Source organism: Hoplias malabaricus, chromosome 16 (genome assembly GCF_029633855.1).
Source record: "Hoplias malabaricus isolate fHopMal1 chromosome 16, fHopMal1.hap1, whole genome shotgun sequence".
Taxonomy (NCBI): Eukaryota; Metazoa; Chordata; class Actinopteri; order Characiformes; family Erythrinidae; genus Hoplias; species Hoplias malabaricus.
In genome coordinates, this window is record NC_089815.1 from 4,099,314 (window position 1) to 4,126,752 (window position 27,439).

Genomic DNA, 27,439 nt, shown 5'->3' on the forward strand with positions numbered 1-27,439 from the left:
AGATCTCACACCCTTTCAACCCATTCACAGGGTTGGCTTGTTATTAACATGTTATATATGTTGCTATATCGTAATTAATATGCTTTTTACATAAATATGTACAGTCTTCTCTGAAAACAAAACAAAATCAGCATCGACTTCATGCAGTGTTTTCATTTCTGAACAGAAGATTAATGTAAGCTACACTGAGGAATTTCTCTATTTAATTTAATATGTAAATCATATTTATGAGGAACTCTGAGACAAAGATTCTTTGTAAAGTGTACATACAGTTTGTTACTTTCTTTACTGTTTTTGACCGCATGTCTTTGTAACAAATGTTAACGGTACGTTATAAATAATCAGGGTGCAAAGCACTTGATGCTGTCCACATTTCTTGTTTCTGGAGCATTGTATATTTGACCCTATGTAAATTTATTTCAAAATCATATTAAAAAACACTATAAAACAATACACTACACAAATAACCTCCAGTGGTTATGAGAATGAAGTACTGTACAATATTTTGCATGCTACAAAAAACTAAACATCTTAAATATTGTCTGTATTTCACAGTTTGAATATGAGGAGTTTAGTACGACAGAAAATAACCATGCACCTAGAATAATATCATAATGAATAAATAAAATATTTTCACATAATCTATATTTAAAAGACAAAGGTTTTCTGAGTGGTTTGGTGCAGACGGTGAGGGCTGTCTACTCTGGCTGTTTCCTAGGTTTTCTGGTTCTTACACCCTGTTATTCCTTTTAAAAATATAAAAATATTTCATATACTAAAAAAGTCTGTACATATGTGCAAGTCTTGGCATGATGTGTCCCGTTTGTAGTTAAAAACAACAACAAAAATATTACTCTCCAGACTTAGACAGTTAGCTTCTCTAGGGTTCAGTGGAAGGAGAGTTGATGAGATCTCGAAGGCAGTCCAGTGCTTTTCGGTTTGAAATGATAAAAGGCAGTGCCAAAGAAATCCTGCTCAAGTCTGTAGAGATAATTCTGCTGGAGTAGCAACTCTGCTCCAGGACAGCAGGGGGCTCCAGTTGTAGTTACAGAAATATGAGGTGAGGACAGTGAAGACTGGGAGAAGTCAAGAGAGAGTGGAATCCTGAAATGGAGAATGGAAAATCAGTTCACTGGCTTCATATTAAGACTGTTCAGAAATATAATAATATATATAATATACATAATAGTGCAATATGCTATTTTGTCTGTATAATGCAGACTTAGTGTGTGTGTGTGTGTGTTGAACAGATTTGGCTAACCTCACTGGCCCCTCTGATGCGACGAGAGGAAATTGGACGTTTCTGTTCGTGGATCGATTGTAGTCTGGTGATCAAAAATTTCTTGTCCTCTCCCTCCTAGACATCGACATGTTTTGTGTAGTTATATACATTTACTTAATTTATACAACATTGACTTAAAGGCTAAGCAGCAGCTCTATGAAAGTGGCAAACAAATAAATACAGTGGAATTTGAGTTCCTAACTTGTGTTTATTGATAGTCAGAAAACATGTTATTTCTTACTAATTGAAGGAATAAGGTTTAAAAGACCGTTGGTTCCCCCCCACTGTGTTGGGAAACTCTAATAGGCGTCTTGCCTGTGACGTAGATGGTGGACAACACTCTAGAAGCTGCACTTAATTTAATGCAAAATGACGAAAAGGTGTGTTGTTTTTGGCTGCAATCATTCAATGTACAGTGGGACATCTGTGCACAAATGGCCCAAAGATCCCAAAATATCCAGAAAATGGACTAAATTTGTCCACTTTAAACGGGCACTTTGGAAAGGACCCTCCGCTCACTCCGTTATCTGTAGCTCATTTCACTGGCGCTTTTCCAACAATAGGGGCATGTAAGGACACCAACGAAAGGTGTTCAAGAGCCTCTGTAACATGGAGGTAAACAGGGTAAGGACACTCACTTCGCCTGTTTTAGTTGGTGTTAGTTAACGTTAGCTTGATTCGCTAAACTCGGTGTCGCAGATTATACTCGGCTACGTAGCTGCATTACGGAGGTTTATAGTGTCGGATGAATTCGAGTTCGACTTCGATCACATTTACAAGAATAACGGTACCTCTACATTTGAGTTTAGCTTATTGCTAGGCTATTGTCATGAATAATGTTGGTTATTTAGCTAGATACTGTCATAACAGTCAGTCACAACGGTGTTTTACCGCGGCGTTGTTCAGCTGTTGTCCACCAGTGACGTCACGGTTGCGAATTTCCGTAGCGAGCTCGGGTTTTTTCCGTCAATTTAATAAAATTGTCAGTTTTAAAGCAAATTAAGCTGCTATTTTCCTTTTAATTCATACTTGAATATTTCACATTATGTTAGCTACTGACATATATATGGAGGTCAATTAAGTGGTGCTTAGCCTTTAATTTCCCCTCCCTCAACACTGTAAACTTTGCTTCTTTAGTTTTTACAGTATAGCTACCAGGCTACTGTATCTACCCAGTAATGAAAACACATATTGTTTGACACAGACATCCATTACTTCTAGCTACATTGCCTCGGTACAAAACTAAAACTAAAACTAAACATCTGACATTTCCCGGAAAATAAACCCTTCAGGGTAAGGGAAATATTAAGTACATTAAATGTTTTGTTAAACAATTACTTTTTATAAAGTATTTCCTTTAGTTACATACTGCTACAAAGCCAGTTTTGATAGTTAACACGAATTTCCAGCTATTTCCATTCAACTTTAACAGTCTTACATTTTCAATCTGCTCCTGTAACAGCTCAATAATCTTCCTCTGTCCATCGACCACCTGGCTGTGGAAGTATATCACAATTCTGGTGGAAGACAAAAGCAAAGATAAATTCCACTTTATTCACACCAGTTACATTTAGGCACAAGGTTGAAATCATTTCTTAAAATATACTGAATATACCAATGTGCTGAATAAATGCAATAAAAAGAACACACCAATTAAAATTACAAGAATTTGCTGATGCTAATTGGAATACTAGCATTAGTATTACTCAGTAATAAAGCAACGAAAATTAATGGTATTTTTTATAATTCCTACTCCGAGAGAAAGACAAGCACTCACAGGAAAATTCCTGCAGCAAGGAAGAGGAAGAAAGGGTTCTCCACCACATAAGTGTGGATCCAGGCCAGCCAGTTGAAGCTAGGGTTGTCTTTGGCCAGGTTGTGCACCCAGATTTTCCCCGACTGGAACATGGTGCCAAGGCCTTGGAACGGTCCACAGCTTTTAGACGGCGTTATCCTGCTCCACATTTATACAACAAACACAGGAGAACCGAGGTTGAACTACTTGATCTCACAATAATGTGACTGTGATCTTTCAGCAGGTAGGTGTCGCAGTCACACAGCTCCAGGGACCTGGAGGTTGTAGGTTCGAGTCCCACTCCAGTGTCCGCGTGGGTTTACTCCGGGTGACTGACTGTGAGGAGTGTGGTGTGTTCTCCCTCTGTCCGCGTGGGTTTCCTCCGGGTGACTGTCTGTGAGGAGTGTGGTGTGTTCTCTCTGTGTCTGCGTGGGTTTCCTCCGGGTGACTGTCTGTGAGGAGTGTGGTGTGTTCTCCCTGTGTCTGGGTGGGTTTCCTCCAGGTGTTCCGGTTTCCTCCCATGGTCCAAAAACACATGTTGGTAGCTGGACTCAAAAGTGTCCGTAGGTGTGAGTGAATGTGTGAGTGTGTGTCACCCTGTGAAGGACTGGCCCCCCCTCCAGGGTGTGTTCCCGCCTTGTGCTCAGTGATTCCCACCGTGCCCCTGAACTGGACAAGCACTTACAGGCAATGAATGAATCATTTGTCCAGATGATTTGATATGATTAAGAGGTTTGCTAAAGAGGCACAAATATGACTTGGATATGATATTTATGAAAGAGTGTACTTCAACTCACGTCCACATGGTGTAGGTAACACACACTGCCGCCCCCAGGAAAGAAGGGAAACATAGGAGTGTGATAAAGAAGGTAGTCATCTGACTTGCCCTCCATGGCTTCCTGGGAGCCTGACAATTCATCATCAGGCTCGTCTACATGAGAGAGAGAGAGAGAGGAGAGAGAGAGCGAGAGAGAAAGAGCAACCAAATGAGGAGAAAGGCAGTGAAACATGAAACAGAAAATAAATGAGCAAAAGGGAAGAAAAGGGCAGTGAGAATATGGAAGGAAAAGAAAAACAGGAAAAGAGGAGAATAAAGAATAAAATAAAAGTGAAAGAGCACAAGTATACAAACATACTCTCTATAAATGTGTAAACGTGCACAAACTTGGAGATCGAACATGAGCTGATCAGTTCATATAAAGTAGTTCCGTAGTAAACAGTTCCCCGATTAACTCACCTTTTTCATGTAGAAAAGTAAGAGTAGCTTGAGGACTTGCACCACAGGCAGCAAAGGAGTGAACAGCACTCCCAACCTACAAATAAACACAACATATTAACAGAGACCTGCGAATCTAATAACTGTGTATTAAACTTGTTTAACAAAACAAACCAAAAACTAGTCCATCAGCTAAGACTTTTCAGTAGCATTTGCAAAGTGAGAGGATACTCAAACGCTTGTCTGAATCTTCACGCACTTCATATGGGGTTTATTCATTCATTCATTGTCTGTAACCCTTATCCAGTTCAGGGTCACGGTGGGTCCAGAGCCTACCTGGAATCATTGGGCGCAAGGCAGGAATACACAGGGTAACACTTTCACAGGGCAACACAGACACACACACACACACACACACACCTACGGACACTTTTTGCGTCGCCAATCCACCTACCGGCATGTGTTTTTGGACTGTGGGAGGAAACCGGAGGAAATCCACGCAGACACACGAAGAACACACCACACTCCACACAGACAGTCACCCAGAGGAAACCCACGCAGACACAGGGAGAACACACCTCACTCCTGACAGACAGTCACCCGGAGGAGACCCACGCAGACACAGAGAGAACACATCACACTCCTCACAGACAGTCACCGGGAGGAAACCCACGCAGACACAGCGAGAACAAACCACACTCCTCACAGACAGTCACACGGAAGAAACCCACACAGACACAGGGAGAACACACCACACTCCTCACAGACAGTCACCCGGAGGAAACCGATGCAGACACAGGGAGAACACACCACACTCCTCACAGACAGTCACCCAAGGGAAACCCACGCAGACACAGGGAGAACACACCACACTCCTCACAGACAGTCACCCGGAAGAAACCCACACAGGCACAGAGAGAACACACCACACTCCTCACAGACAGTCCCCCTTAGGAAACCCATGCAGACACAGGGAGAACATACCACACTCTTCACAGACAATCACCTGGAGGAAACCCACGCAGACACAGGGAGAACACACCACACTCCTCACAGTCACCCGGAGGAAACCGGGAGCGGGAATCGAACCCACAACCTCCAAGCCCCTGGAACTGTGTGACTACGACACTACCTGCTGCGCCTCATATGGTGTTTACAGGTAAGTTATATCCATCCCTTTAAAATGTACCATTTCCCTTGCTGTACCTAATGGTCTCTCCGTTCTGCAATCTACGCTTAGCAATCGATCCCCCTTCACCAAGCCCCCTATTTAATTAATATCATCATTGCATTATGGATTGTGTAGCTACCAAGCAAGTGTCTGTCCGTAGATGAGTTCCAGAACATTCCGCGCAATATCGAACACAGGCTTCCGTTCCTTTTTCAGAACCTTCTGCGTGAACAACCTGAGTGAAAGAGAAGAGTGGGCACATTGTGAGTTTATATTTCTTGCTGGAGAACAATATGTTTGACTCCTCATTTCTGAGAGGTGTGATCGGCAGGAAGCTCACCTCCACAGAAACTCCAAAAAGAAGGTGTCCAGCATTGTGAAGATGAAGTCCATCAGCAGGAATCGATAGAGCTCCTGTCCAACAAAACTCTCCCAGCACTGACAATATAAAAAAAACACACACAAACACACACACACATTAATATTCATTACCCTCAAAGACTGAAAATGTTTATCAAGGTAACATTTTACTTTGATAGTCTACTGCTTTGTTGATGCTCATATTGCCTTTTACTTTCATACATTTAAATCTCTTATAAATTCAGTTTAGTTTTATCCCAAACCTCACACAAGTTGTCTACATTCATTCATTCATTATCTGTAAGCGCTTATCCAATTCACTCGCACAGACACATTCACTCACACACACACCTACGGGCACTTTTTGAGTCGACAATCCACCTACCAACGTGTGTTTTTTGGACTGTGGGAGGAAACCGGAGCACCCGGAGGAAACCCACGCGGACATGTGGAGAACACACCAACTCCTCACAGACAGTCACCCGGAGCGGGAATTGAACCCACAACCTCCAGGTCCCTGGAGCTGTGTGACTGCGACACTACCTGCTGCGCCACCGTGCTGCCCCGTCTATATTCAGATCTTCAGAAATACTTAATACTTTGATACATTAATATTAAAACTGGGCGGCACGGTGGTGCAGCACGTAGTGTCTCAGTCACACAGTTCCAGGGACCTGGAGGTTGTGGGTTCGATTCCCGCTCCGGGTGACTGTCTGTGAGGAGTTGGTGTGGTGTGTTCTCCCTGTGTCTGCGTGGGTTTCCTCCGGGTGACTGTCTGTGAGGAGTTGGTGTGTTCTCCCTGTGTCTGCGTGGGTTTCCTCCGGGTGACTGTCTGTGAGGAGTGTGGTGTGTTCTCCCTGTGTCTGCGTGGGTTTCCTCCGGGTGACTGTCTGTGAGGAGTTGGTGTGTTCTCCCTGTGTCCGCGTGGGTTTCCTCCGGGTGACTGTCTGTGAGGAGTGTGGTGTGTTCTCCCTGTGTCTGCGTGAGTTTCCTCCAGGTGACTGTGAGGAGTGTGATGTGTTCTCCCTGTGTCTGCGTGGGTTTTATTCGGGTGCTCCGGTTTCCAAAAACACACGTTGGTAGGTGGATTGGTTACTCAAAAGTGTCCGTAGGTGTGAGTGTGTGAGTAAATGTGTGTGTGTGTGTGTAGCCCTGTGAAGGACTGGCGCCCCCTCCAGGGCGTGTTCCCCGCCTTGCACCCAGTAGGCTCCGGACCCACCTCGACCCTCAACTGAATGAATATTAAAACTATATAAAAATGTAAAATATATATATAAATAAAAAGATATAATATAAAAAAACTATATAGAAATAATTTTTCTCAACTTTAGGACAGTAAACATGTACAAATTAATAAACCATTCTGAAATTACAGTTTAAAAATATATTTAGTGAAAGTTCCATTTATAAAATCAATATAATCAATCTGCTAAAGACATACTTAGTGTCTAAATATTTTAAACTAAATTCTGGAGCTTAAACAAACTAGCCATGTAAAGATACTAGACAGTTTTTTGTAAATACAACCCCTAATAAAAATAAAATGTGGAATTAACTGCCTGACAGAATTACCAAGATGGCCGCCTATTGAACAGTTTTCTCAAAAATGTTGTATTTGATGCAACTCTAAACCAAATACCTAAACCAGTCAGTGGAATGGGTATATGATTTCTAACACTGCTGGCCTTGATACAGATTGATTCCCGACTTGTTTTTTATTATTCGGGAATGATATCTCTCACCGTCAGTTTCACGCTGTGTGGGTTTGAAGCCACTCGTCCCAACCAGTGATAACACAGCACTCCAAGCACGCTTACTTTCAGCATCAGGTTCCTAGCACAGAAGAATGACAGAATAGATCAATCACTTTAAAAAGGAACAAGGTGTGTGTCCAGTCTCACAGGACATTCAGTTTGTCCAAGTTAAGGTTTTACGCTGCTCCTCTGAATTTGTATGTGGCTATATAAAGGAAATCAGGAATGAATTAATCAGTAAACAACCGTTGGCAGTAATGGAATAGCCACTATCAGTAGAAAAGCTGGCTTTGATTCTGAAGGCCAAATGACATTTAATACTACGTTTAATTTGAATCCAGTCCTATTTCTGTAACAAATCAAGACTGAAAAATAAAGTGTGAATAATGTAAACGGAAGTTAAGCTCATCGTGTAATAACAGGGTAAACCAACCCCTGGGCGCAGGACACTGGAATATAAGATCATTGTCTTGTGAGCACAGTTGAAGAGGATTACCTAAAGATGGCGACATAGTTGCGTTTGCTGGGGGAATCGTATTCTTCCATCCACGCCACAGTGTTAAAAAAGCCAGGAAGGAGCAGGTTAATGGCTGACACAGCCACAGGGAGGGCCAGCAGGCTGGCCTCTTTTAGCAGGAAACTCTTTGTAGTGTTAGAGAAGGTGTGAACACGGATCTGCAGGTCCTGAGAGAGAGAGAGAAGGAACAAGAAAAGTACAAAAGGAAAGCATAAAAAGTTTAGGTGCTTGAATGAAAACTATTTCTCATTCCATCCTGTAGGAAGCCTTGAGGGACCAAACACAACTGTGGAATTCAGTGGCAAGCTACAGTTACAGTACCTTGTAACTATCTCCAGGAAATGTAGCTTTTACTGCTGGCTTTGCAAAAATAAACACAATGGAGTGTGAAGAGGAGCGGGGACATAAAGCAGGAAAAACAGGAACCACTCTGTCGACAGGTTACACCTAGTTTTGAAGACCACTCACTGAGTAATTTAGATAAATGGTTTTCTGACCAATACAGAACTTCGGATTTATATTATGTCATTTTCAAAGGTTAATTAAACCCCAGGCCTGTGTTTTTCAGAAACCACAGTTTTCATTTAACGTGCAAAAGCATCCATTCAGGAGTTCTGCATTCCCCAGCTAAAGCATATTTCGATAAAGTTAGATTACTGATGTAAATGTCTTAATTCCGATGCTCACGTTATGCATGTACTCTGAGAAGCAGTACACGGCATAGGCACATCCTGCCGTGCTGCCAATACATATGGTCCAGGCCAGGATCTGGATGGAGACAGTGCTCAAGCGCTGCAACAGCGAAGACTTCACTTCTTTACGGTTCACCTCCGCCACCAACTCCTACACACACACACACACACACACAGCAGGAAGACACACAAGGTTCCCTCACATTGGCATTCAATGCATTCCTTGCCATTAATTGCAGTCACCATTGTTGTGTTGCCCTGTTTGAATTAGCATCATGTCATTTTCCCCATCTCATTGTACATGTGGCGTTCATGGTTCTTATTCTGCTGTACTCTCTTACACTGTACACACCTCTTGTTTCTACTCTTTCTAGACTATTTCTATCAGCTCCACTGACTATATAGATGCACTTTGTGTTTCTACATTTACAGAAAGTTGTATGCCAGTTGCTCTGCATACCTCCTCCATCCACCCTTCCTTACATGGTTAGGACCCTCATAGGACCACCACAGAGTGGGTTTTATTAGATAGTGGATCATTCTCAGTGCTGCAGTGACACAGCTGGAGTATGTGAGTCTGCGCTCCTTACTTTGAGCTGAGTGGAGATGTTCTCAAACAGCAGTTTGACTGAGGATTTCTTGGTGACCTTGAAGTCCCAGGAGCAGAAGACCTTCATAGCCAGCAGGCCTTTAGACCGGTCAATACGAAAACTCTGCCCAAACGATTTAGACATGCTGGAACACAGAAACAAGGCTTAAATGTAATTAAACTAAACCAAAACATAGGTGTCAATTAGTGGGTTTCCCAGACACAGATTAAAGGCTTGGAAAACGTTCTGGTCAAATGACTTAAAAGTTCTCATTCATGTGGTTGAGGAAGTCCCTCACCTGTAGACGAGGATGATGCAGGTGATGAAGAAGGCCATTCCGATGGTGAAGAAGTAAACGAGAGGCATGTTATAGGACAGATGATAAGGACAAGATGAGTTTCCTTTATTGCTGCAGGTCTTTGTGAGGGTGTAGTTACTGTAGTAGCCGTAGTACAATAATGAGTCTGTGAAATAGCCCTGAAGAGGAGAGTGTAATTAAATCAATGAATCGAAAAATGATGAAATTATCATAATATTTACATATGGAAATGTATGAGCGGTTGTGCTAGACTGATACAAATATGATTTGCATTAGTGTTATTTTTTCAGATACGTAAAAATGCAAGGAATTTACAACGTATGTAGTTAGGGACGCTGTTGTACCAGTACAATTACACTTGGCTTGGCAGAGTCTTTTGTTTCAGAGTGATTGGACTGCAATTCGTTTCCAGTTTGAACTTGACAGCATTTACACTGGACTTCCTCACAATCAACCAAAGGCCCATAAAGAGTATTAGTGTAAATAATTGCAGTGTAGTTGAGCTGGGCCTTACCGCCCCGGTGAGCAGCTCAAGGCCAAAGGAGTGGTTTGAAGGGGCCAGCAAGGGGGGATTCACTGCCTGAGGGATCACCAGGAACAGGCCCAGCACCAGCAGCAGGAAAACATTGAAAAAGACGAGGGTCCGGAGGAAGACGAAGTAGGAGAGTACACCCGTCCCGAAGCGGCCACTGACTCTCTTCAGAGACGTCTGCCACAGCTGCAGCGAGGACAGGAAGGACAGCCAACTGTACCAGCTGTGCCTAAAGGCCTGAGAGAGGAGAGAAGGAGACATTATATATAAAAAAAACTATGGAAGAACAACAGGAAAGAGGGGGTGAAAGAGGGAAAATGATAAAGACAAAAGACCCAAAAAGAAGGGGAGGGATGGAGAAAAAGAAAGCCAGCAAAAAAGGTAGGGGTAGTAGGAGGAAAGAGAAGGAGAATGAGGAGAAAGAAAAACAAATACAGCAATAAAAAAATGAGGAAGACAGATGTAGGGAACAAATAGCAGTTATTAATATCCCCTTGTTAACATTCACCGCACACAGATTTTAAATCTTCCTTCTAGGTTTTGGCAGCCATGCTAACATTCCCTCTTCCTTTACATTGTTATTGTCATAGAGGATGAACAAATTCTGCCCTAGAGACAAAAAAAGGGGCCAAGACTTGGGCCGTGGCCAAAACTCTTGAGTCTGAAAGATGCTGGACTCAGTTAATGCTATGAGACAAATACAAATAAGGGTTCAGGCACAACCAAAAAAGACACATTACTGAGAGTCTGGCAGGCTCAGAGAAACAAACCTAGGGTCTATTAAACTAGAAAAGGCAAAGCGTATTAACAAAGACCTTAGAGTTTCTGGTATTAATCAGTGGAGTATGCTGGATAATGCACTCACAATGATGATGTAATATTTGAGCTGGCTGCAGCAGGGGATCCCACTGCGGGAGAGGGAGCGGACGGTTTTGTTCAAGGCCAGACGTCTGAAAATAGAATGAAGTAAAATTAGTCCAGCACAGAGCAATACTTCAGGAACTCCAGGGACCTGGAGGTTGTGGGTTCGAGTCCCGCTCCGACTGTGAGGAGTGTGGTGTGTTCTCCCTGTGTCTGCGTGGGTTTCCTCCGGGTGACTGTCTGTGAGGAGTGTGGTGTGTTCTCCCTGTGTCTGCGTGGGTTTCCTCCGGGTGACTGTCTGTGAGGAGTGTGGTGTGTTCTCTCTGTGTCTGCGTGGGTTTCCTCCGGGTGACTGTCTGTGAGGAGTGTGGTGTGTTCTCCCTGTGTCTGTGTGGGTTTCCTCTGGGTGACTGGCTGTGAGGAGTGTGGTGTGTTCTCTCTGTGTCTGCGTGGGTTTCCTCCGGGTGACTGTCTGTGAGGAGTGTGGTGTGTTCTCTCTGTGTCTGCGTGGGTTTCCTCCGTGTGACTGTCTGTGAGGAATGTGGTGTGTTCTCCCCGTGTCTGCGTGGGTTTACTCCGGGTGACTGTCTGTGAGGAGTGTGGTGTGTTCCCCCTGTGTCTGCGTGGGTTTCTCCGGGTGACTGTCTGTGAGGAGTGTGGTGTGTTCTCTCTGTGTCTGCGTGGGTTTCCTCCGGGTGACTGTCTGTGAGGAGTGTGGTGTGTTCTCCCTGTGTCTGTGTGGGTTTCCTCCGGGTGACTGTCTGTGAGGAGTGTGGTGTGTTCTCCCTGTGTCTGCGTGGGTTTCCTCCAGGTGACTGTCTGTGAGGAGTGTGGTGTGTTCTCCCTGTGTCTGCGTGGGTTTCCTCCGGGTGACTGTCTGTGAGGAGTGTGGTGTGTTCTCCCTGTGTCTGCGTGGGTTTCCTCCGGGTGCTCCGGTTTCCTCCGGGTGCTCCGGTTTCCTCCCACAGTCCAAAAACACATGTTGGTAGGTGGACTGGAGACTTGAAAGAGTCAGTAGGTGTGAGTGTGTGAGTGTGTGTTGCCCCTCCATGGTATGTTCCCACCTGAAATGGATATGGGTTACAGTGGTTTAATGTCCAATGATCCATAGAGTCAAAAAGTTTCACAGTGGTGGTGGTGGTGATAGGAACCAGATGTTTGAAGCATTCAATGCTTATAAAATCTCCCTCATTGAATACATTCCCCAACACATGAGAATTTTTAATTATAGCTCTGTGAACAGCTTTTGGCCTAAAATGTAATTCTTTAAAACCAACCACTCTGAATGATGTAGTTCCCAACATAAAATTTGAAAAATCAGTGGAATCTCCCTTGGAACTGGATCAAACCGTATGTGTATGACTAAAAGTGCTCCATATTGCAAAAACATACCATGTGTATCAGTACAACCAGAAACACGCATTCTGTCCTGTGTATTGTTCTAAAGCTAAACAAGCTGTTAGTTCACTATTGAAATCACGTTACTGTCAACGGAATGCATTATCAGTAGTTTGTGATAGATGGCAACATCTACACTTGATTGTGTTGGCCCTGACCACTGCCTTTTTATAAACAACCTGAAGCTGCTGCCATGTTAGGAAGGTCGGCTGTTTGAATATATATAATATATAAATAGATTTTAAAAGGAGACATATTATGCAAAACTCACATTTTGAAAAACCATACATCCCTTTTGTGTCAGTTGAAAAATTTTGGTGTCAGGAATCATATGCGTCTACGAGCTGTTTGGATGGATACCTTATTGTGACATCACAGCAAATAAATTTGCATAGAAATAGAACCACCCTGGCACCACCCCTCACCTGCCAACCCCCACCAGAGCCCACTAGTTGAAGATCCGCCATTTTGTTCTAGGGGATGGGTGGAGCATGCCCAGCAATAGCTTATTTGCATAAAACAGAGCCCTTAAGTGAATTCTGAAAGGGACTGAAACTGAAAGAATAGAGCTGGTGCAAAGAACTTCATGAACATGTTTTGTATAGCCCATAGACCTATTCTAACCTGTAAAAAACAAGATAACTTGTGAGCGTGTGCATAAATGTCATTCAGAGCTCTGTAACCTAACCTGAGCCAATCAAAGCCGTGTCAGTACCAGGTTCTGGATTAGGATTTGGGCCAGGTTTGAAACATCCTTCATCAGGATCACTTTGGCTTGAGTTTTATAATTCGAGATTATATTATGTGGTAAATATGTCTTGATTTTATGTCTATCACATTCTAATTTCTCTCTCGCACACCACATGTTCTAACTCTGTAGTGTAGTCTATATGTATGTGTTTGTCCTGGAAGAAACAAAAATTGTGCTCAAGAAGAACTGCGTATGACTGGCATGACTTCACTGTGGGAGCACTGTAATCTAATCGACACATCAGATATAGACTACACTGGTAGCTTACAGTGCAGAGCATGTGAAAATATTTTGAGCTGTGATATCAGGCCATATCTTCAGTGACTCATTGTGTTTTGATGCAGCCGTTGCACAGTTGTTGTGTATTATTCCAGCTCATATGAGATATACATACCTGAGCTCCCGTTTCTCTGCCAAACTGAGTGGAATAGCTTTCAGCATGCGTACACGGTCGCCCTCAGACAGGTTCTGCAAGTTATTCACCAGGCGCTCCCTCTTATTTTCTACACAGACATAACAGATTAAGTTCATTTCGACTGAGAATTGTTCAAACGCACCTAGCTATCTGAATTTAGGAGCTACTTAACGACTAAAATACAGAAAATAACTACAAGTGAAAGCTTTTAAAACAAAACTAACAATTTTATTCTGGTTCAAAATGTGGCTTTTAGTTGGAATATGGAGTTAGATCCATTATACAAACACACACAAGATTCCCTCACCTTCTTTATCAAAGTTGGCACTACACGTATCCACACGGTAGCCGCAGATGCTGGGTCGGGCCGAGCGAGAGAAAGAGCGGGCAGATGGTTGGCTCTTCCTGCGTCTGCACAGCTGCATGGTGCGGTTATAATACTGCGAGAGGATCGCTCCTCGACTGCGTCCTGAGAAAAAGCAGAGAGAGAGAAAAAGACTGAAAGATGGACTAAGAAGACAGCTGCAACACTCACAAATATTAAGTGTGTGTGTTTAGTCTAGAAGAGTGAAAAAATGTTAATGGGCTCTCATTAGAAATCCCATATGGGCTTTTTTTTCATATTTTTCTTTTTACTGACCCCCTTCAAAAGTGAGCTCTAATAATTAAGGCATGCCGAAGAAACATGGAAATGGATCCACACTGTGCTACACCCATTTCCTGTTCAGTGACAAACTGTAATTATTAATATTCATGAAAATTCTAAACAATTCAGACCTGGAACATGAGAACCAAAGGTTCTCAGATAGCTTAGAGCATTTCTTCAGTAATCTTTTATTAGCTTTGGTCATATATACATTATGATTCATGATCACAGATGCAACAGAGGCTCTCATTTCACATTCCTAGACGAACAGTGTCAAGTAACTGCTTGTTTCCCCTTGCAGAATCTTATTAAGCTAAAGCGAAATTATCGCTAATGATGCCCTTATTATAATAGATAACATCAGTTGTGTTTTCATTTTAGGTCTACTGGATACATCTGTTTAGTAGGAAAACTGGTTGAGCAGTCCGCTTTCAGTTCCCCTTGCAGGTGAACAATCACGCACAATCAAACAGCCTTGAGACAAAAATACGAATCATACCGGAAACTGTCATCCACTGTGCGCAGTCTGTGCTTGTACAGGCAACAGAACTGAAAGAGCACACTTTGACATATGATCCTAGTGTATGTATATTCAAGCATGCCTTTTGTTTGCATACAGAACCTCTGTCATATTGTTTGTGCAGCAGTTGGAACTCTAACCACTAACATTACCTCTACCATAATTTCAGAGGTATGATGTTGTTTTGAAAAGTGAACTAGGGCCTGTTAGGCTTTAAAAATGGAAATAGAGCTGAAAAATGCGACACAGGGTGGAGTGAGCTGTGAGTCAACAAAAACAGTCACAGTAAATACAGCATGTGGCAAACTGTCTACACTTCTACACACACACGGTTTAGGCTTTAGACATGCCAGACTTCACATCTCCAGACAAGCTGTTGTCAGGAGAATTTATTTCAGCTTTGTGACACTATGGATGGTTTGAAATGTCACAATAGGATGCGTTTAAAGCGTTTAATACAATTGTAATATAATCATTTATAAATAATGTCATTGCCCTGTGAAGGATTGGCGCCCCCTCCAGGGTGTATTCCCTCCTTGCGCCCAATGATTCCAGGTAGATTCTGGACCCACCGTGACCCTGAACTGGATAAGCGCTTACAGATAATGAATGAATGAATAATGTCATTAACAAGTTATTAATATGTTAATTTTGACATCTCTAAATAATAATAATATTATCAGTAATATACTAACGGTTCCTTTTCTCCTGCTTTTTGATAAAAGCACTAATCAATTTCTTAACATATCAAATATTAATCTTCATTATAGAACAATGACAGAATTATTCCATGTGTAAACAAGTGGATCGGACTAGTACACATCTTCCACACACACACAAACACACACACACACACAGTGCAGTACCGATTGTGCGGCTAGGCATTGAGGAGAGCACTCTGAGTGTGGCTGTAGACCAGCATGGCTCCACAAGGGGTTCAGTCATCCCTCCATCATCACAAACAACAGCACAACTGTCTGCCGCACTCAGGGATGGAAAATCATCTGAAACACACCCACACACACACAGAAATTACAATGATATTAAGTTTATTAAAGTTAAGGTTAATGAGTGATAAATTCAGGATTAGAAAATTGAATACATATAGATTATTCTTTATATACAATTCATATAGAATACATCCTTAGATATTTACATATGGTTCCTAGCATGGTATTTTTGCCACTTTTATATAGCATTATTTCAAAACCTTAGAAATATTTAATACTGTATTTAATGTTCATTAAACATTTTCAGGGAAACAATATCCTTTAATCTCCAGCAGTGTTATTCTTTCTTCTGTAAAGTTGCAATATTAGAGATATTATAAAAGGTTTTGTTCTGATATCAACAATAAATATGATACTCAAAGGATATTCGCATGACTCTACATCCTGACACTGTACAAATGTGTGTGTGTGTGTGTGTGTACCTCTCGTCTCCTCTTCCTGGTCCATTGAGTCCAACTCTATGACCTCTGTGTGTTTGTGCAGGTCTTGACTCTGTTCCTCGATAAGCTGAGTGAAAGAATCATGAACCCGATCCTCATCCAAAGGGCTCCTGTATCAAGCCAAAACAAATTCCACAATGGCTCAGATCTATTTGATGTCTAAACTCTGCGGTATGAGGGAGACTGAGGCATTTAACGAAAGCATAAACCCCCTGATTAGCCTGGTGCTCGCTGCATATTTATATCCTCTTGCACTTGCTTCAGTTTTCGTTTACATACATTCAAACAGACTCATTTAAAAAGGTATATTCCCCCACAGGAACCGCAGGAGAAGTGGAACTCTACTCTGGAGTGATGGTGCTCTAAAGGTATAGTCTAAAACAAATACCCCTACAGCAGTACCTAACCCTCACTAATGGTCTGGTGGCTAAAAGGCATCAAATCCTCATAGCAATGTCCCATTAAAGCCATTATAACAAATAGCAGCTTTGGAAATTGGAGTTAAAAAGCAATGCTAAACAAAAGGTGGAACTAATGTCTCTATGAAAGGTGTGCATTATAGGGTGGAAAATTATATTTCTAGACGTGTAGCATCATATGAGAATGTGGTGGTGGACAAAAGAACCACAGTGACACAACAACAATGACCAAAACATGAGGACAACACGTCACATGCCGACTGCCTCAGCTGGGATACAATCACAAACAATACGTAACAGTCAGCCATAACAAAGGTCCTTCTCTTTTGGAGTCGGGGGGCCACGCCTGTCCTTCAGCCCACAAGAACAAAGAGGAGGAGGAGGAGGAGGAGGAGGAGGTGGAGGAGGAAACCAGGGCCTGGTGATTTATCCAGCTATGGGTAAGCTGATGAAAGTTCAAAGACTGTAAACAACACATCTTCTTTCCACACAGATAACACAGGAAACCAATAGTACAGGGAGGAAGAGTGTCAGAAAATAGGTGTGAGTAAAGAATCCACAGGAAGAAGACTTTGAAAATAAATAGAACGATACTTACTCTAGTCCCAGCTCCGTTAAGGGCGAATCTGCTTCGAAGCTCACGCTATGAGCCGACATCTTCACAGTGGTTGGAGGCTCTTGTCTGAGAACTATCGATTAAAAACCACCTGGATGGAAGCTAAACACTTTTCTCCTGCTCTTTCTTGGAGTCATTTTGTTTCAACAAGCCTGAAAGAAAAAGGAGAGAGAACAGCTGAGAGAAGAAATAGCTGCCTACTTGGGTATAGGTTTGGCAAGTCTGCCGTGTTACAACATGCCTTTTGTTACTTTTCGGCAGCAGAAATACTTACACACCCACTGCACGTGAAGCAATAAAGAGCACTGTCTGATAGAAGTCAGCGCGCAGAGCAGGACAATAATATTTTAATATGTAAATCCCAAGGAGCAACTTTGTAACAAACATAAGCAACGTACTCACAACTTATTTTTTTATATTTTTATACATATATCAGAAATAAAAACACTGAAAAATGGTGTGACTTAACCCACATCATTAGAAATATTTCAGAATTGCGTAATAGTGAAATTAAGTTACGATTTTTTACGTCTCCTATAACGGTAATTTTATTGAGAAACGAGGATTTGGCAGCTGTTATAGATCTAGTAACACCCGTGTTTCAATTACAGCAGTGTGGAATCAGTGTGGGCAACACATCCTGTCAAAAATCTCTGATAAGGCCACACTGAGCAATTTCAATGAACTGATTCATTCCTTTGAAACTATTTATGTCCTGATTATTATCTGACTGTGGCATTTCTGGGCGGAAAAGACAGACTCCTACATTAGTGGTTTTATGAGAAATACTGACACAACAAGCATTAAAAAGAACATTTTACCAGTGCATTTGCACATTATCTAGCGTGACTATCAACACACAAACTGGGAATTAAAGAACCAACCCTTCTTTTTGTGGGCTGACTGAGTCAAAAAACATGGCATGACACAGTTAGATGAGTTTTAATGCCACTCCTTATGTCAACCGTAGGCACATTAGAGCATCTCCCACTAGAGCATCTCCAATCACAGATCCAGATTAATGAGCACAGTTATATCTGTGGGGTAAAACTTTAAAGGCTAAGCACCAGCGATATGAAAGTGTCAAACAAATAAATACAGTGGAATTTGAGTTCCTAACTTGTGTTTATTGATAGTCAGAAAACATATTATTTCATACTAATTCATGGAATAAGGTTTAAAAGACCGTTGGGAGGAGGGGGGGGGGACCCTAATAGGAAACTCTAATAGGCGTCTTGCCTGTGACGTAGATGGTGGACAACAACTCTAGAAGCTGCACTTAATTTAATGCAAAATGACGAAAAGGTGTGTTGTTTTTGGCTGCAATCATTCAATGTACAGTGGGACATCTGTGAACAAATGACCCAAAGATCCCAAAATATCCAGAAAATGGACTAAATTTGTCCACTTTAAACGGGCACTTTGGAAAGGACCATCCGCTCACTCCGTTATCTGTAGCTCATTTCACTGGCGCTTTTCCAACAATATGGGCATGTAAGGACACCAACGAAAGGTGTTCAAGAGCCTCTGTAACATGGAGGTAAACAGGGTAAGGACACTCACTTCGCCTGTTTTAGTTGGTGTTAGTTAACGTTAGCTTGACTCGCTAAACTCGGTGCTCAGATTATACTCGGCTACGTAGCTGCATTACGGAGGTTTATAGTGTCGGATGAATTCGAGTTCGACTTCGATCACATTTACAAGAATAACGGTACCTCTACATTTGAGTTTAGCTTATTGCTAGGCTATTGTCATGAATAATGTTGGTTATTTAGCTAGATACTGTCATAACAGTCGGTCATAACGGTGTTTTACCGCGGCGTTGTTCGGCTGTTGTCCACCAGTGACGTCACGGTTGCGTTCAAGAATTTCCGTAGCGAGCTCGGGTTTTTCCGTCAATTTAATAAAATTGTCAGTTTTAAAGCAAATTGAGCTGCTATTTTCATTTTAATTCATACTTATATATGTTAGTAACTGCAATAACGTGAAATATTCATGGAGGTCCATTAAGTGGTGCTTAGCCTTTAAAACAGAAATGACTGGAACAGAGTCAATGAGAAACCGAACCAAAACAAGAGTGGAGAAATGAGAACCGTGCAAAATCAGCTAAAACAAGAGCAAAGAAAAAAGGCAACCAAAGTAAAACAGTGTGCTCTCATTGGTTTGCGCTGTAGGTGAGCTGGGTGTGGTACAGTTAAGAATGGTGTTGTGCTGTTGGGTCTTTGAGGTATTTTGACATAAGCATGTCACATACAGTTTATTAGTACCCCAAGGTCCTGTGTTAATGTGAAAAAGGTAAAAAGGGTAGGTTGTGTCACCTTTAAAGGATAAATCCTTCATATCTAAATCTGCGTATATATGTAGTATATTTATTGTACTATTTGCATTCTGGGGTCAACACTGCAGTTCACTTTCTTGACTGAACCTTCACACCTGGTTTAATTTACCCACATCTGGTGTGTTACAGTAGGATGATATGCTGCTTTGTGCAGAACTCTAGCCTTCAAGTTTCACTGCATTGTCTGACTCAGAATGGCTTTTAGAGTGTCAGCTTTCAAAACCCAGAATACCCAACTGCAGCAGTGTTTATTTCCAACCCAAATCGAAACCCTAGGCTCAAATTTACAGGAAACCTATTTCCAATATTTACTTTTTGATATTACTATTATTATTATTGTATAATATTTGACACCATGTCAAATATTGTGTACTATATATTATTTGGTATTATTTTTCCACCTACTGTGTGGGAAAACCTTATTATTAATTGTTAATCAAATTAACAAATTACAGACATTAAATAATGAATACAATTACTTAACATTCATTTATACATGCGTATCCTGGCCTTTACTACTGACTCCTTACTCATGACCACAACGTCATATATAAACAGAAGTACAGATCTGCTTTACTGGCACCACAGGATTTCACAATGTCAGGGTCAAACGACACATTTAGCAACTTAGAAAGAACAGTGCTGCAATCAAAACCATTAACATGCTAATAGAGAAATAGCCCCCACACGACAGTATCAGTGAAAGAGCCTGCTGGCTAGCAACAACTGATTAAAGCAACGGACATGAAGAAAGAATAAACAGGCACACTGAAGACATTCTCTTTACCTAGAAATGACACTGAACAGCATGGGCTTCCCCCCAAGACACTAACTATCCATCTCTAGAATAACATCACTGGGTGGCTCAGCATGCTTGCTCAGGACGCTGCCAATTCTGATGCATTAGCTATCCGATGTTGTAATGGGTGGGAAAGGGAGGCCTATCCTTTCCACCCATTTCAAGAGTTCAAATATAGTTTCTTGGAATCCCGGCCTCAGATAGTTAGCATGAGTTCTTGATAATAAGGAATTTTCCAGCCTTGGAAAAATGGTTCTTTTTGTATTTTTATTCAGTATTTTTTAATGTTATTCTCTATAGGGCTAGTCTTACTCCTCTCAGACATGTTTTGTCTCTCTTTGCCTGTGTGTGTGTGTGTGGAGTGGGCGTTGTTTTTGGGAAAAATGAGGGTGATCAATCTCTGTTATTAGTGTATACTCCCATTCACAGTGTGAGAGTGGTAAGAAAATGGCAACCTGTTTATTCTCAATAATATCCTTAAGTCAACAACTGGCAGAGCCAACCGGGAGCTTTTAGATCACAATCAAGATCCATCTTCTGATAGAGTCAAACATCACACACACACACACACACACACACACACACACACACATATATTCATTAGCTTAGCATTTGTATGGTATTTTGTTAGCATTGTATTGCAGCAGATGCTATTTTAATATGGCACTTTTAGACAGCCATCATAAGTGCTTTATTTAAAAATAGCTCATATTAATATTTCATAGTAGTAATATCAATATCAAGCTTTTTTCAATGTTTCAGCATCAACAAGGAAATAGAATATGTTTTTGTGCCTCATCTATGACTCACAGTGTATCACATATTAGAATGTAAATTGTTACAAGGCAAGGCAGTTGATTAAAAAGTGTGCACATCACAGTCATAAGCATGTGCCTGTAAGTGCACGTCTGCTGAGTGTGTGTGTGTGTGTGTGTGTGTGTGAGAGATAGAGACAGAGAGAGAAACCGTATGTATGTAGGCAGGGGTCGGTTTTCCTGGCATAAAGAAGCTGTCGACGTCAACAGAAATCTGTGGTCATAAGTCAATGGAAAACATGAATGTGGCAGTTTAAGTTCCCCCATAAAAGACAACGACATCTGCACAAATTGTACAGAGAGCACTTCTGTTCCACTCTGAGGAAAATACTTCATGAAGCCTAGTTTCTTTGTACTGCAGCTTAAGTTATTGGCGCATGTCCACAACTTTCTATGTTGAGCGGCTTATAGCGCTGCAAAAATGCAGCTGCTATTCATTGTCTCCGTGTGTGTCTTTTGGTGTCGGTTTGTGAAAGTGCAGGGGGTAAGAACATGGGGAAGGGAGAGAGGAGTGAAAGAAAGAGACACTTATCAAGGCCTCTATGAGAAAAAAGAGCTGACTTTAGCAAATCCCTAGACATTCTCTTCTAGTGTAAACATACAGCAGCTCTCAGTTCTTCTAACTGTTCAACAGATATCACGTCGTCTTTCTAAATATCACTGCTTGCAGGTACTGAGCATGAAAGAAACCTTATTCAATATCATCTAACTGTCTAACCCTAGTGTCTTTTCAAAGCCAGCCTAGATGCAATCTGATCCACAACACTTACACAATTTCTAATCTAATCTAATGGCTCAAAGAGCTAAACTGTCTGCTAATGTGCCGTTAAAAAATTGTGGCAAAAATTATGAGTGGGAAGACAGCTGGACTGGGCTGAGGATTGTGAGAACTGATACATGAGCTGGTGTTATGGAACTCCCCCTTGACGTCTGGGACCAAACCCCAGTATATATCCGGCAGGAGAGCCTTTATGAGGCAAGCAGAGGGAGAACTGCCTCGACTTGACTTCCCCCTAAGGTCAATGGCGGCTTGAAAGCTTTCCAAAGACATATTTGGAAGCTGAGAATTTTTTTTTTATCTTCAAAAAGGTTCCCACATTGGAACAATGAAAAGAAACAGTTAAATGGGTACTCCAACGATTTGCCTTAATTTTTGCATAATTCCAACACTGGAAAGTAGACAAAGTCCACGTTGTGTATTCTCATCCCAGCAGTGACACAGGGGTCATTAAAACTCCAGCAGCACTGCTGTGTCTGATTCACGTTTACCAGCAGAGCACACACTGATATATCACCACATTGTCATGTCAGTGTATTGTCAGGGGTACTGACCCCTGAACAAGAGGACGGAAGGGAGGTAACAAAGCATGCAGAGCAACAGAGAAATTAGAGTCAGTAATTGTAGAAATAAGAGCATCTCTACAATGAGTGGAGCTGTTAACGTAAAGAATTGGAATGATTCCAGTCAACCCACTGAGAATTTACAGCTGGGTGGAGGGCTAAAAAGAGGTTGGCTTTTGGAAGGTGCAGAGAGATGACCTCTTGGCAGATATTAGCACTTTTAAAATTAAAGGTGCTACAAATGGTTCTTTAAGCGAGGCCATAGGAGAACCACTTAAATGTAAAACCACTTCTTCATTTTTTAGCTCATGACAATCCTTCTCTCGCACTTCCCACATCTGAAAATGCTGTAAGATTTTGAAAAGCAACAGCAGATAAAGTGTCTCAACATCTTCATTAACCCCTTTTTCTCTAGTAACAAAGACCTGCTGTGTTCTTCACTTTTGTTGATCTTTTGGCCACTGACAGTCATTGTTAAAAACGTTCGAAAACTACTGGTTTGTCTTCGAACGTTTGGCCTTAAAATCAGCACGGAGCAAAGCACTGCATGAGGCAACTCGGAAATCAGCGCTGAAACATAACCTGAGGGGACACCTCCCACTTAGGTTCAGGATGGAACATATTAGAAAGAGGAGCTTGTGAAACTGGTTAGTCTCTCACACACAGACCCTCTCGGTACAGCAGTGCAGGAAAAGAATTCAGAGTTCACTTAAACATTCAGTACAAAAACAACTTGCTCAAAAGAAGACTAGAATAGAGGTGGACAATACAATAATATACATATTTCATTATGAATTATATCATAATATACACTTACAAAACACTGAACAAATGCATGCTTTTAAAACAGACAACAGAAAGCCTTTTAGACTGGACCTAGTGTGTGATACAAAGGAAAACTCTAGTTTGTTGCATTATAATTTAAAGATTGCACTAGAGCACCATTTGCCACTTGGTATTTATTTTACTATAGTGACATATACTGTTTAAACAGATCAGACAAAACATTATAGTTTTCTGAACAGTGTTCAAAAGCTTGTAGAAAGCATGAAATAAAAAGGCTACTCTAAAGCAGCTGCACATGAGTTGAATGTCATCAGAACCCATGCCTAGAATGGGCTGTGAAGCAAAGGTATAAACATCTCCACCATCCTGAATCTAATTAGCCTCTTTCTGCACTCACCATGGATAAAAGAATGGGGTCTCTGTGTGCTGAGGTCAGAGGAAAGCAGATAAACAATGGTCAGGTCACGCAGCAATTGTTTAGACTATACAATAGAAATCAGGTAACATACCAGACAAGGACAGAGTTGGGACGATGAACCTAAAACTACTCTCAAATCATAATAGATTTTCTTCTTTTAAATAGCTTAATCACTTAAGCAAAAGTAGCTAATTTTAGTTAATAACACTCCCTTCCAAGTAAAAGTATAGTGAATCTTGCAGTGCATTCAGCTTCACTCAGCATTTTCTGTATCCGCTTATGCAGTTCTGGATCACAGTGGGTCCGGAGCCTACCAGGAAACCCTTAGCAGGGAGACAAACACTCACACATTCACTCACACCTATGGATATTTGAAAACGTGTGTTTGAACCATGGGAGGAAACCGGAGCTCCCAGAGGAAACCCACGCTGACACAGGGACAACACACTCCTCACAGACAGTCCATCAGAGCGGGGCTTGAACCCACAACCCCAGCGACGCTACCTGCTGAGTCACCACTCATGATATAGAATGTTGATTCTCCAATGTGAAAGGTGCCAGAAACTATATATATATATAGGTATATATACATTTGGAGCTGACTAGAATAAAACTAATAAATAATACTTAATTTATTAAAGAGGTAGCACGGTGGTGCAGCAGGTAGTGTCACACTCACACAGTTCCACAGTCCAAACACATGTTGGTAGGTGGAATGGCGACTCAAAAGTGTCCGTAAGTGTGAGCGTGAGTAAATGTGTGTGTGAGTGTGTGTCGCCCTGTGAAGGACTGCTGCCCCCTCCAGGATGTGTTCCTGCCTTGCACCCAGTGATTCTGGGTAGGCTCCAGACCCTGAATTGGAGAAGTGGTTACAGATAAAAAATAAATTAATAAATAATTTATTACAAAAAAAAAAAAAAAACAATCTGTCAACGTCTCCTTATCTTAGAGGTGCAGAAAGGGTTAAATCACGCTCTCATATTAGGTATTGATCCACAAGGGGAAGTTACTCATCAAAGACCATAAAAAGCCTTTGTTAAGTAATATAGTCAAATAATGTGGTCACTAGAATATCTAATATCTGTAGATAGATTGAGTCACTGTTGGCTCCCTTTGTGTGCAAAGTTGTGACTCTATATTGAGCTGCTAGTGAGCAATGATGAGTAAACAGATCGTTTTCTTGATATCAAATATTATTTACATCAGTTACAACACAGAGAAATAAAACACTTTACCACAAAATATTAAGTTTAACAAACGTCTGATATTCAAACACATCATCAGTTAGCTCCCAACTGTATGAATGTCCCGAGGAAACCAAGTAAATGCACAGTATACTTACTAATAATTAAGATCCAGGGCGACCCAAACACTACGATGAAGCTTGGGGGGTGGGGTACATAGTCCTTTGAGGGTTTATAGCCCAGTGAACTGCCACCATACAATGACACCATTTCAAGGATATGAAAAAGAAAAGCGAAAAAGGAATAAACACCTTTTTACTAGGACTAGTGCTTTAAGAGTTTTCCAGCGTCCTAGAGACTTGTACATGTTATCCCAAAGTAAACAAAGTTAAGCCCAGTGAGTAAACTCTAAACTGAACGGTGATATTTATATCATACACGACGTTCTCGCCATCTTTTCCCCTCAACAATGCCTTGTCTGAATTAAAGCAGTGTCTGGTCCTACTCACCCTGAGTTCATTCATGCTGTAAAGCCCTGAATTCCACTGCTGTCCGTTTCTCACTGAAACAAGCCCAAGCCAACCGCCGGACTTTAGCAGAGCGAACAACTTCCCGTTTACAGGGGGGTGGCAAGTGTCTAAGGGATGTCTGTAATTCAAATACCGCATTAATTGGTGTAGTATTTAATTACACGAGGTGTTAGAAGCTGTTTTTGACTGTACTGTGATAATACCGATCGATACTGAACAGTTTAGAAACTTCATAAAGATTCTTCATAATGGAACCTTCCAGTATTTCGTTGAGACAGAGTGACGTTTGATTGACCGTAGCCTACAGCTTGAGCCCATTAATCACAACACGGTAACAACGTATGCCGTTTGAGTAATACAGAAAATGGCCTCTAAAAACCGTAAAATACTACACTTTACAACTTTAATTGAAAGGTTTTTCCACAGATTTTCCTTTATCCAGCTGCTTTTGCACTCGTTTGGACCCAATTTTATTCATTCAAGCTTAAAAATAAAGTTGCTACAAACGTTTATTTGAGCGATGCCATATAAGAACCACTTTTGGTTTCATAAAGAACAATTTTAGTTTAAGAAATGCATTTCAACGGTTTAAAAAATGTTTAAAAATCCATCACTGCCCAAACAGTACATAATGTATTGAATAACCTTTTGTTGTTGTTGTTGTTTTTGTTGTTGTTGTTTTTACCCACAATTGAACTGTTGGTGTACACTAAATATCAAATATTGTTTCATTGTTTTAATGGAGAAACAAAAGACCTGGATAAAATCAGTAATTTAAGTAAAGTTCATAGTTAGACACGTTTTTCTTTACAGTGGTGGTTCTAGGAAACAGCTCAAACAGCCATTTTATTCACTGCCAAAATTAAAACGTGAACCCTCGTGTCCACTGAACATTGTTAGGTAACGTGTATTTCTCTGTCATTAATTAACCCCCACAAACTCCTCTCTGATCATGAAAATGATGTAGTTGGAACTTATTTCCAAATAAAAACCCACAAAAGCCTTACAATAGCTTCAATTTTACTCTGCACCATGATTTTCATGCTTTGCTCTGTATGGCATTTGAAGGTGTTTGTGTCTTGGCTTTATCACAAGACAAAACTATTCATTTCGCACCCACAACTCTGAATTACTTTATTAGCATCTATATGGTGATGGAGACCATTAAAAAAATGACACAAAAACGCATCCGGAATATTCATTGTGTTTCAGCAGCTGCCTACACAACCACTTTAGAAATGACACATCATCCTGGGGATTTTGCGGTATATAAGTGCGTTCAAGAGTGTTCTTTCTGAGAAAACAAATCTGTCTGTTCAGTGATCTCAGCAGCACATCCAGGCACTTAGTCTAATATGTACTTTTATGTACTTCATAGCTTCATCAACACACAAACAACACTACCATAAATCAAGCTAAAACTGTATGAGGTTAAATGTTGTTTTTCATGAGATTGTGCTGTTCAAGAGCCTTTAAAATGCTCTTGATCAATAGTCTCTCTCTCTCTCTCTCTCTCTCTCTCTCTCTCTCTCTTTCTCTCTGTTGTTATGTAAATTCACCAATAAATGGGAAGGAAGTGTTGTTGTTTTTTTTGTATTTTTTATTGGTCACTCGTAATGTTTGCAAGTGCATGCTTCCTGTTTGTGACACATAGCAGTGTGCTGGACTGTCTGGTCCAGAGATAGCGTTTGAAACATTTAACAGACTACCTTTAAAACATGAGCCCTAATAAACTCCTCTATGTGCCTTGAGTGTCTGTGGAAATACACTCACCTGGTTATGAACTCCCAGAAAATCCAGCCTTCTCCTGCATTAGTGGACACACTTCCAAGTCAAACTTAGACACACTGACTTCATCTGAACCTACTTCACTTTTTAAGTAATGCCAAAGATTTTTTGTTTGGGTTTTTTTTTTCCGACTGAC

The 27,439-nt window shown here is 41.2% G+C and overlaps 1 protein-coding gene across 2 annotated transcripts; it reads right to left on the bottom strand.

The window, feature by feature from the left end:
* Positions 1 to 14: 14 nt before the first annotated feature.
* On the bottom strand, positions 15 to 27,401 carry tmc6b (transmembrane channel-like 6b). 2 transcript variants are annotated; one of them, XM_066646992.1, is made up of 23 exons: positions 27,289 to 27,371; positions 25,495 to 25,633; positions 25,144 to 25,232; positions 17,287 to 17,456; positions 16,252 to 16,379; positions 15,686 to 15,823; positions 13,961 to 14,122; positions 13,633 to 13,741; positions 11,094 to 11,178; positions 10,211 to 10,465; positions 9,676 to 9,854; positions 9,378 to 9,522; positions 8,783 to 8,938; positions 8,075 to 8,262; positions 7,567 to 7,657; positions 5,805 to 5,902; positions 5,604 to 5,699; positions 4,315 to 4,390; positions 3,875 to 4,008; positions 3,060 to 3,236; positions 2,721 to 2,799; positions 1,262 to 1,357; positions 15 to 1,104 (listed from the first exon to the last, which is right to left on the bottom strand). In XM_066646992.1, the coding sequence occupies exons 4-23, from the start codon at positions 17,343 to 17,345 to the stop codon at positions 1,087 to 1,089; spliced, it is 2,469 nt and encodes an 822-aa protein (XP_066503089.1). In that variant the 5' UTR covers positions 17,346 to 17,456; positions 25,144 to 25,232; positions 25,495 to 25,633; positions 27,289 to 27,371; the 3' UTR covers positions 15 to 1,086. The 2 variants fall into 2 exon arrangements, with proteins under 2 accessions (XP_066503089.1, XP_066503090.1); XM_066646993.1 differs by lacking the exons at positions 25,144 to 25,232; positions 25,495 to 25,633 and having other exon boundaries at positions 27,289 to 27,401.
* Positions 27,402 to 27,439: the final 38 nt, after the last annotated feature.

Coding starts and splice junctions, on each gene's coding strand:
- tmc6b (XM_066646993.1), bottom strand. CDS start 17,345: ATGTCGGCTCATAGCGTGAGCTTCGAAGCAGATTCGCCCTTAACGGAG. Junction 15,824..16,251: donor CCAGGAAGAGGAGACGAGAG/GTACACACACAC, acceptor GGTGTGTTTCAG/ATGATTTTCCATCCCTGAGT. Junction 14,123..15,685: donor AATGCCTAGCCGCACAATCG/GTACTGCACTGT, acceptor GCTTTTTCTCAG/GACGCAGTCGAGGAGCGATC.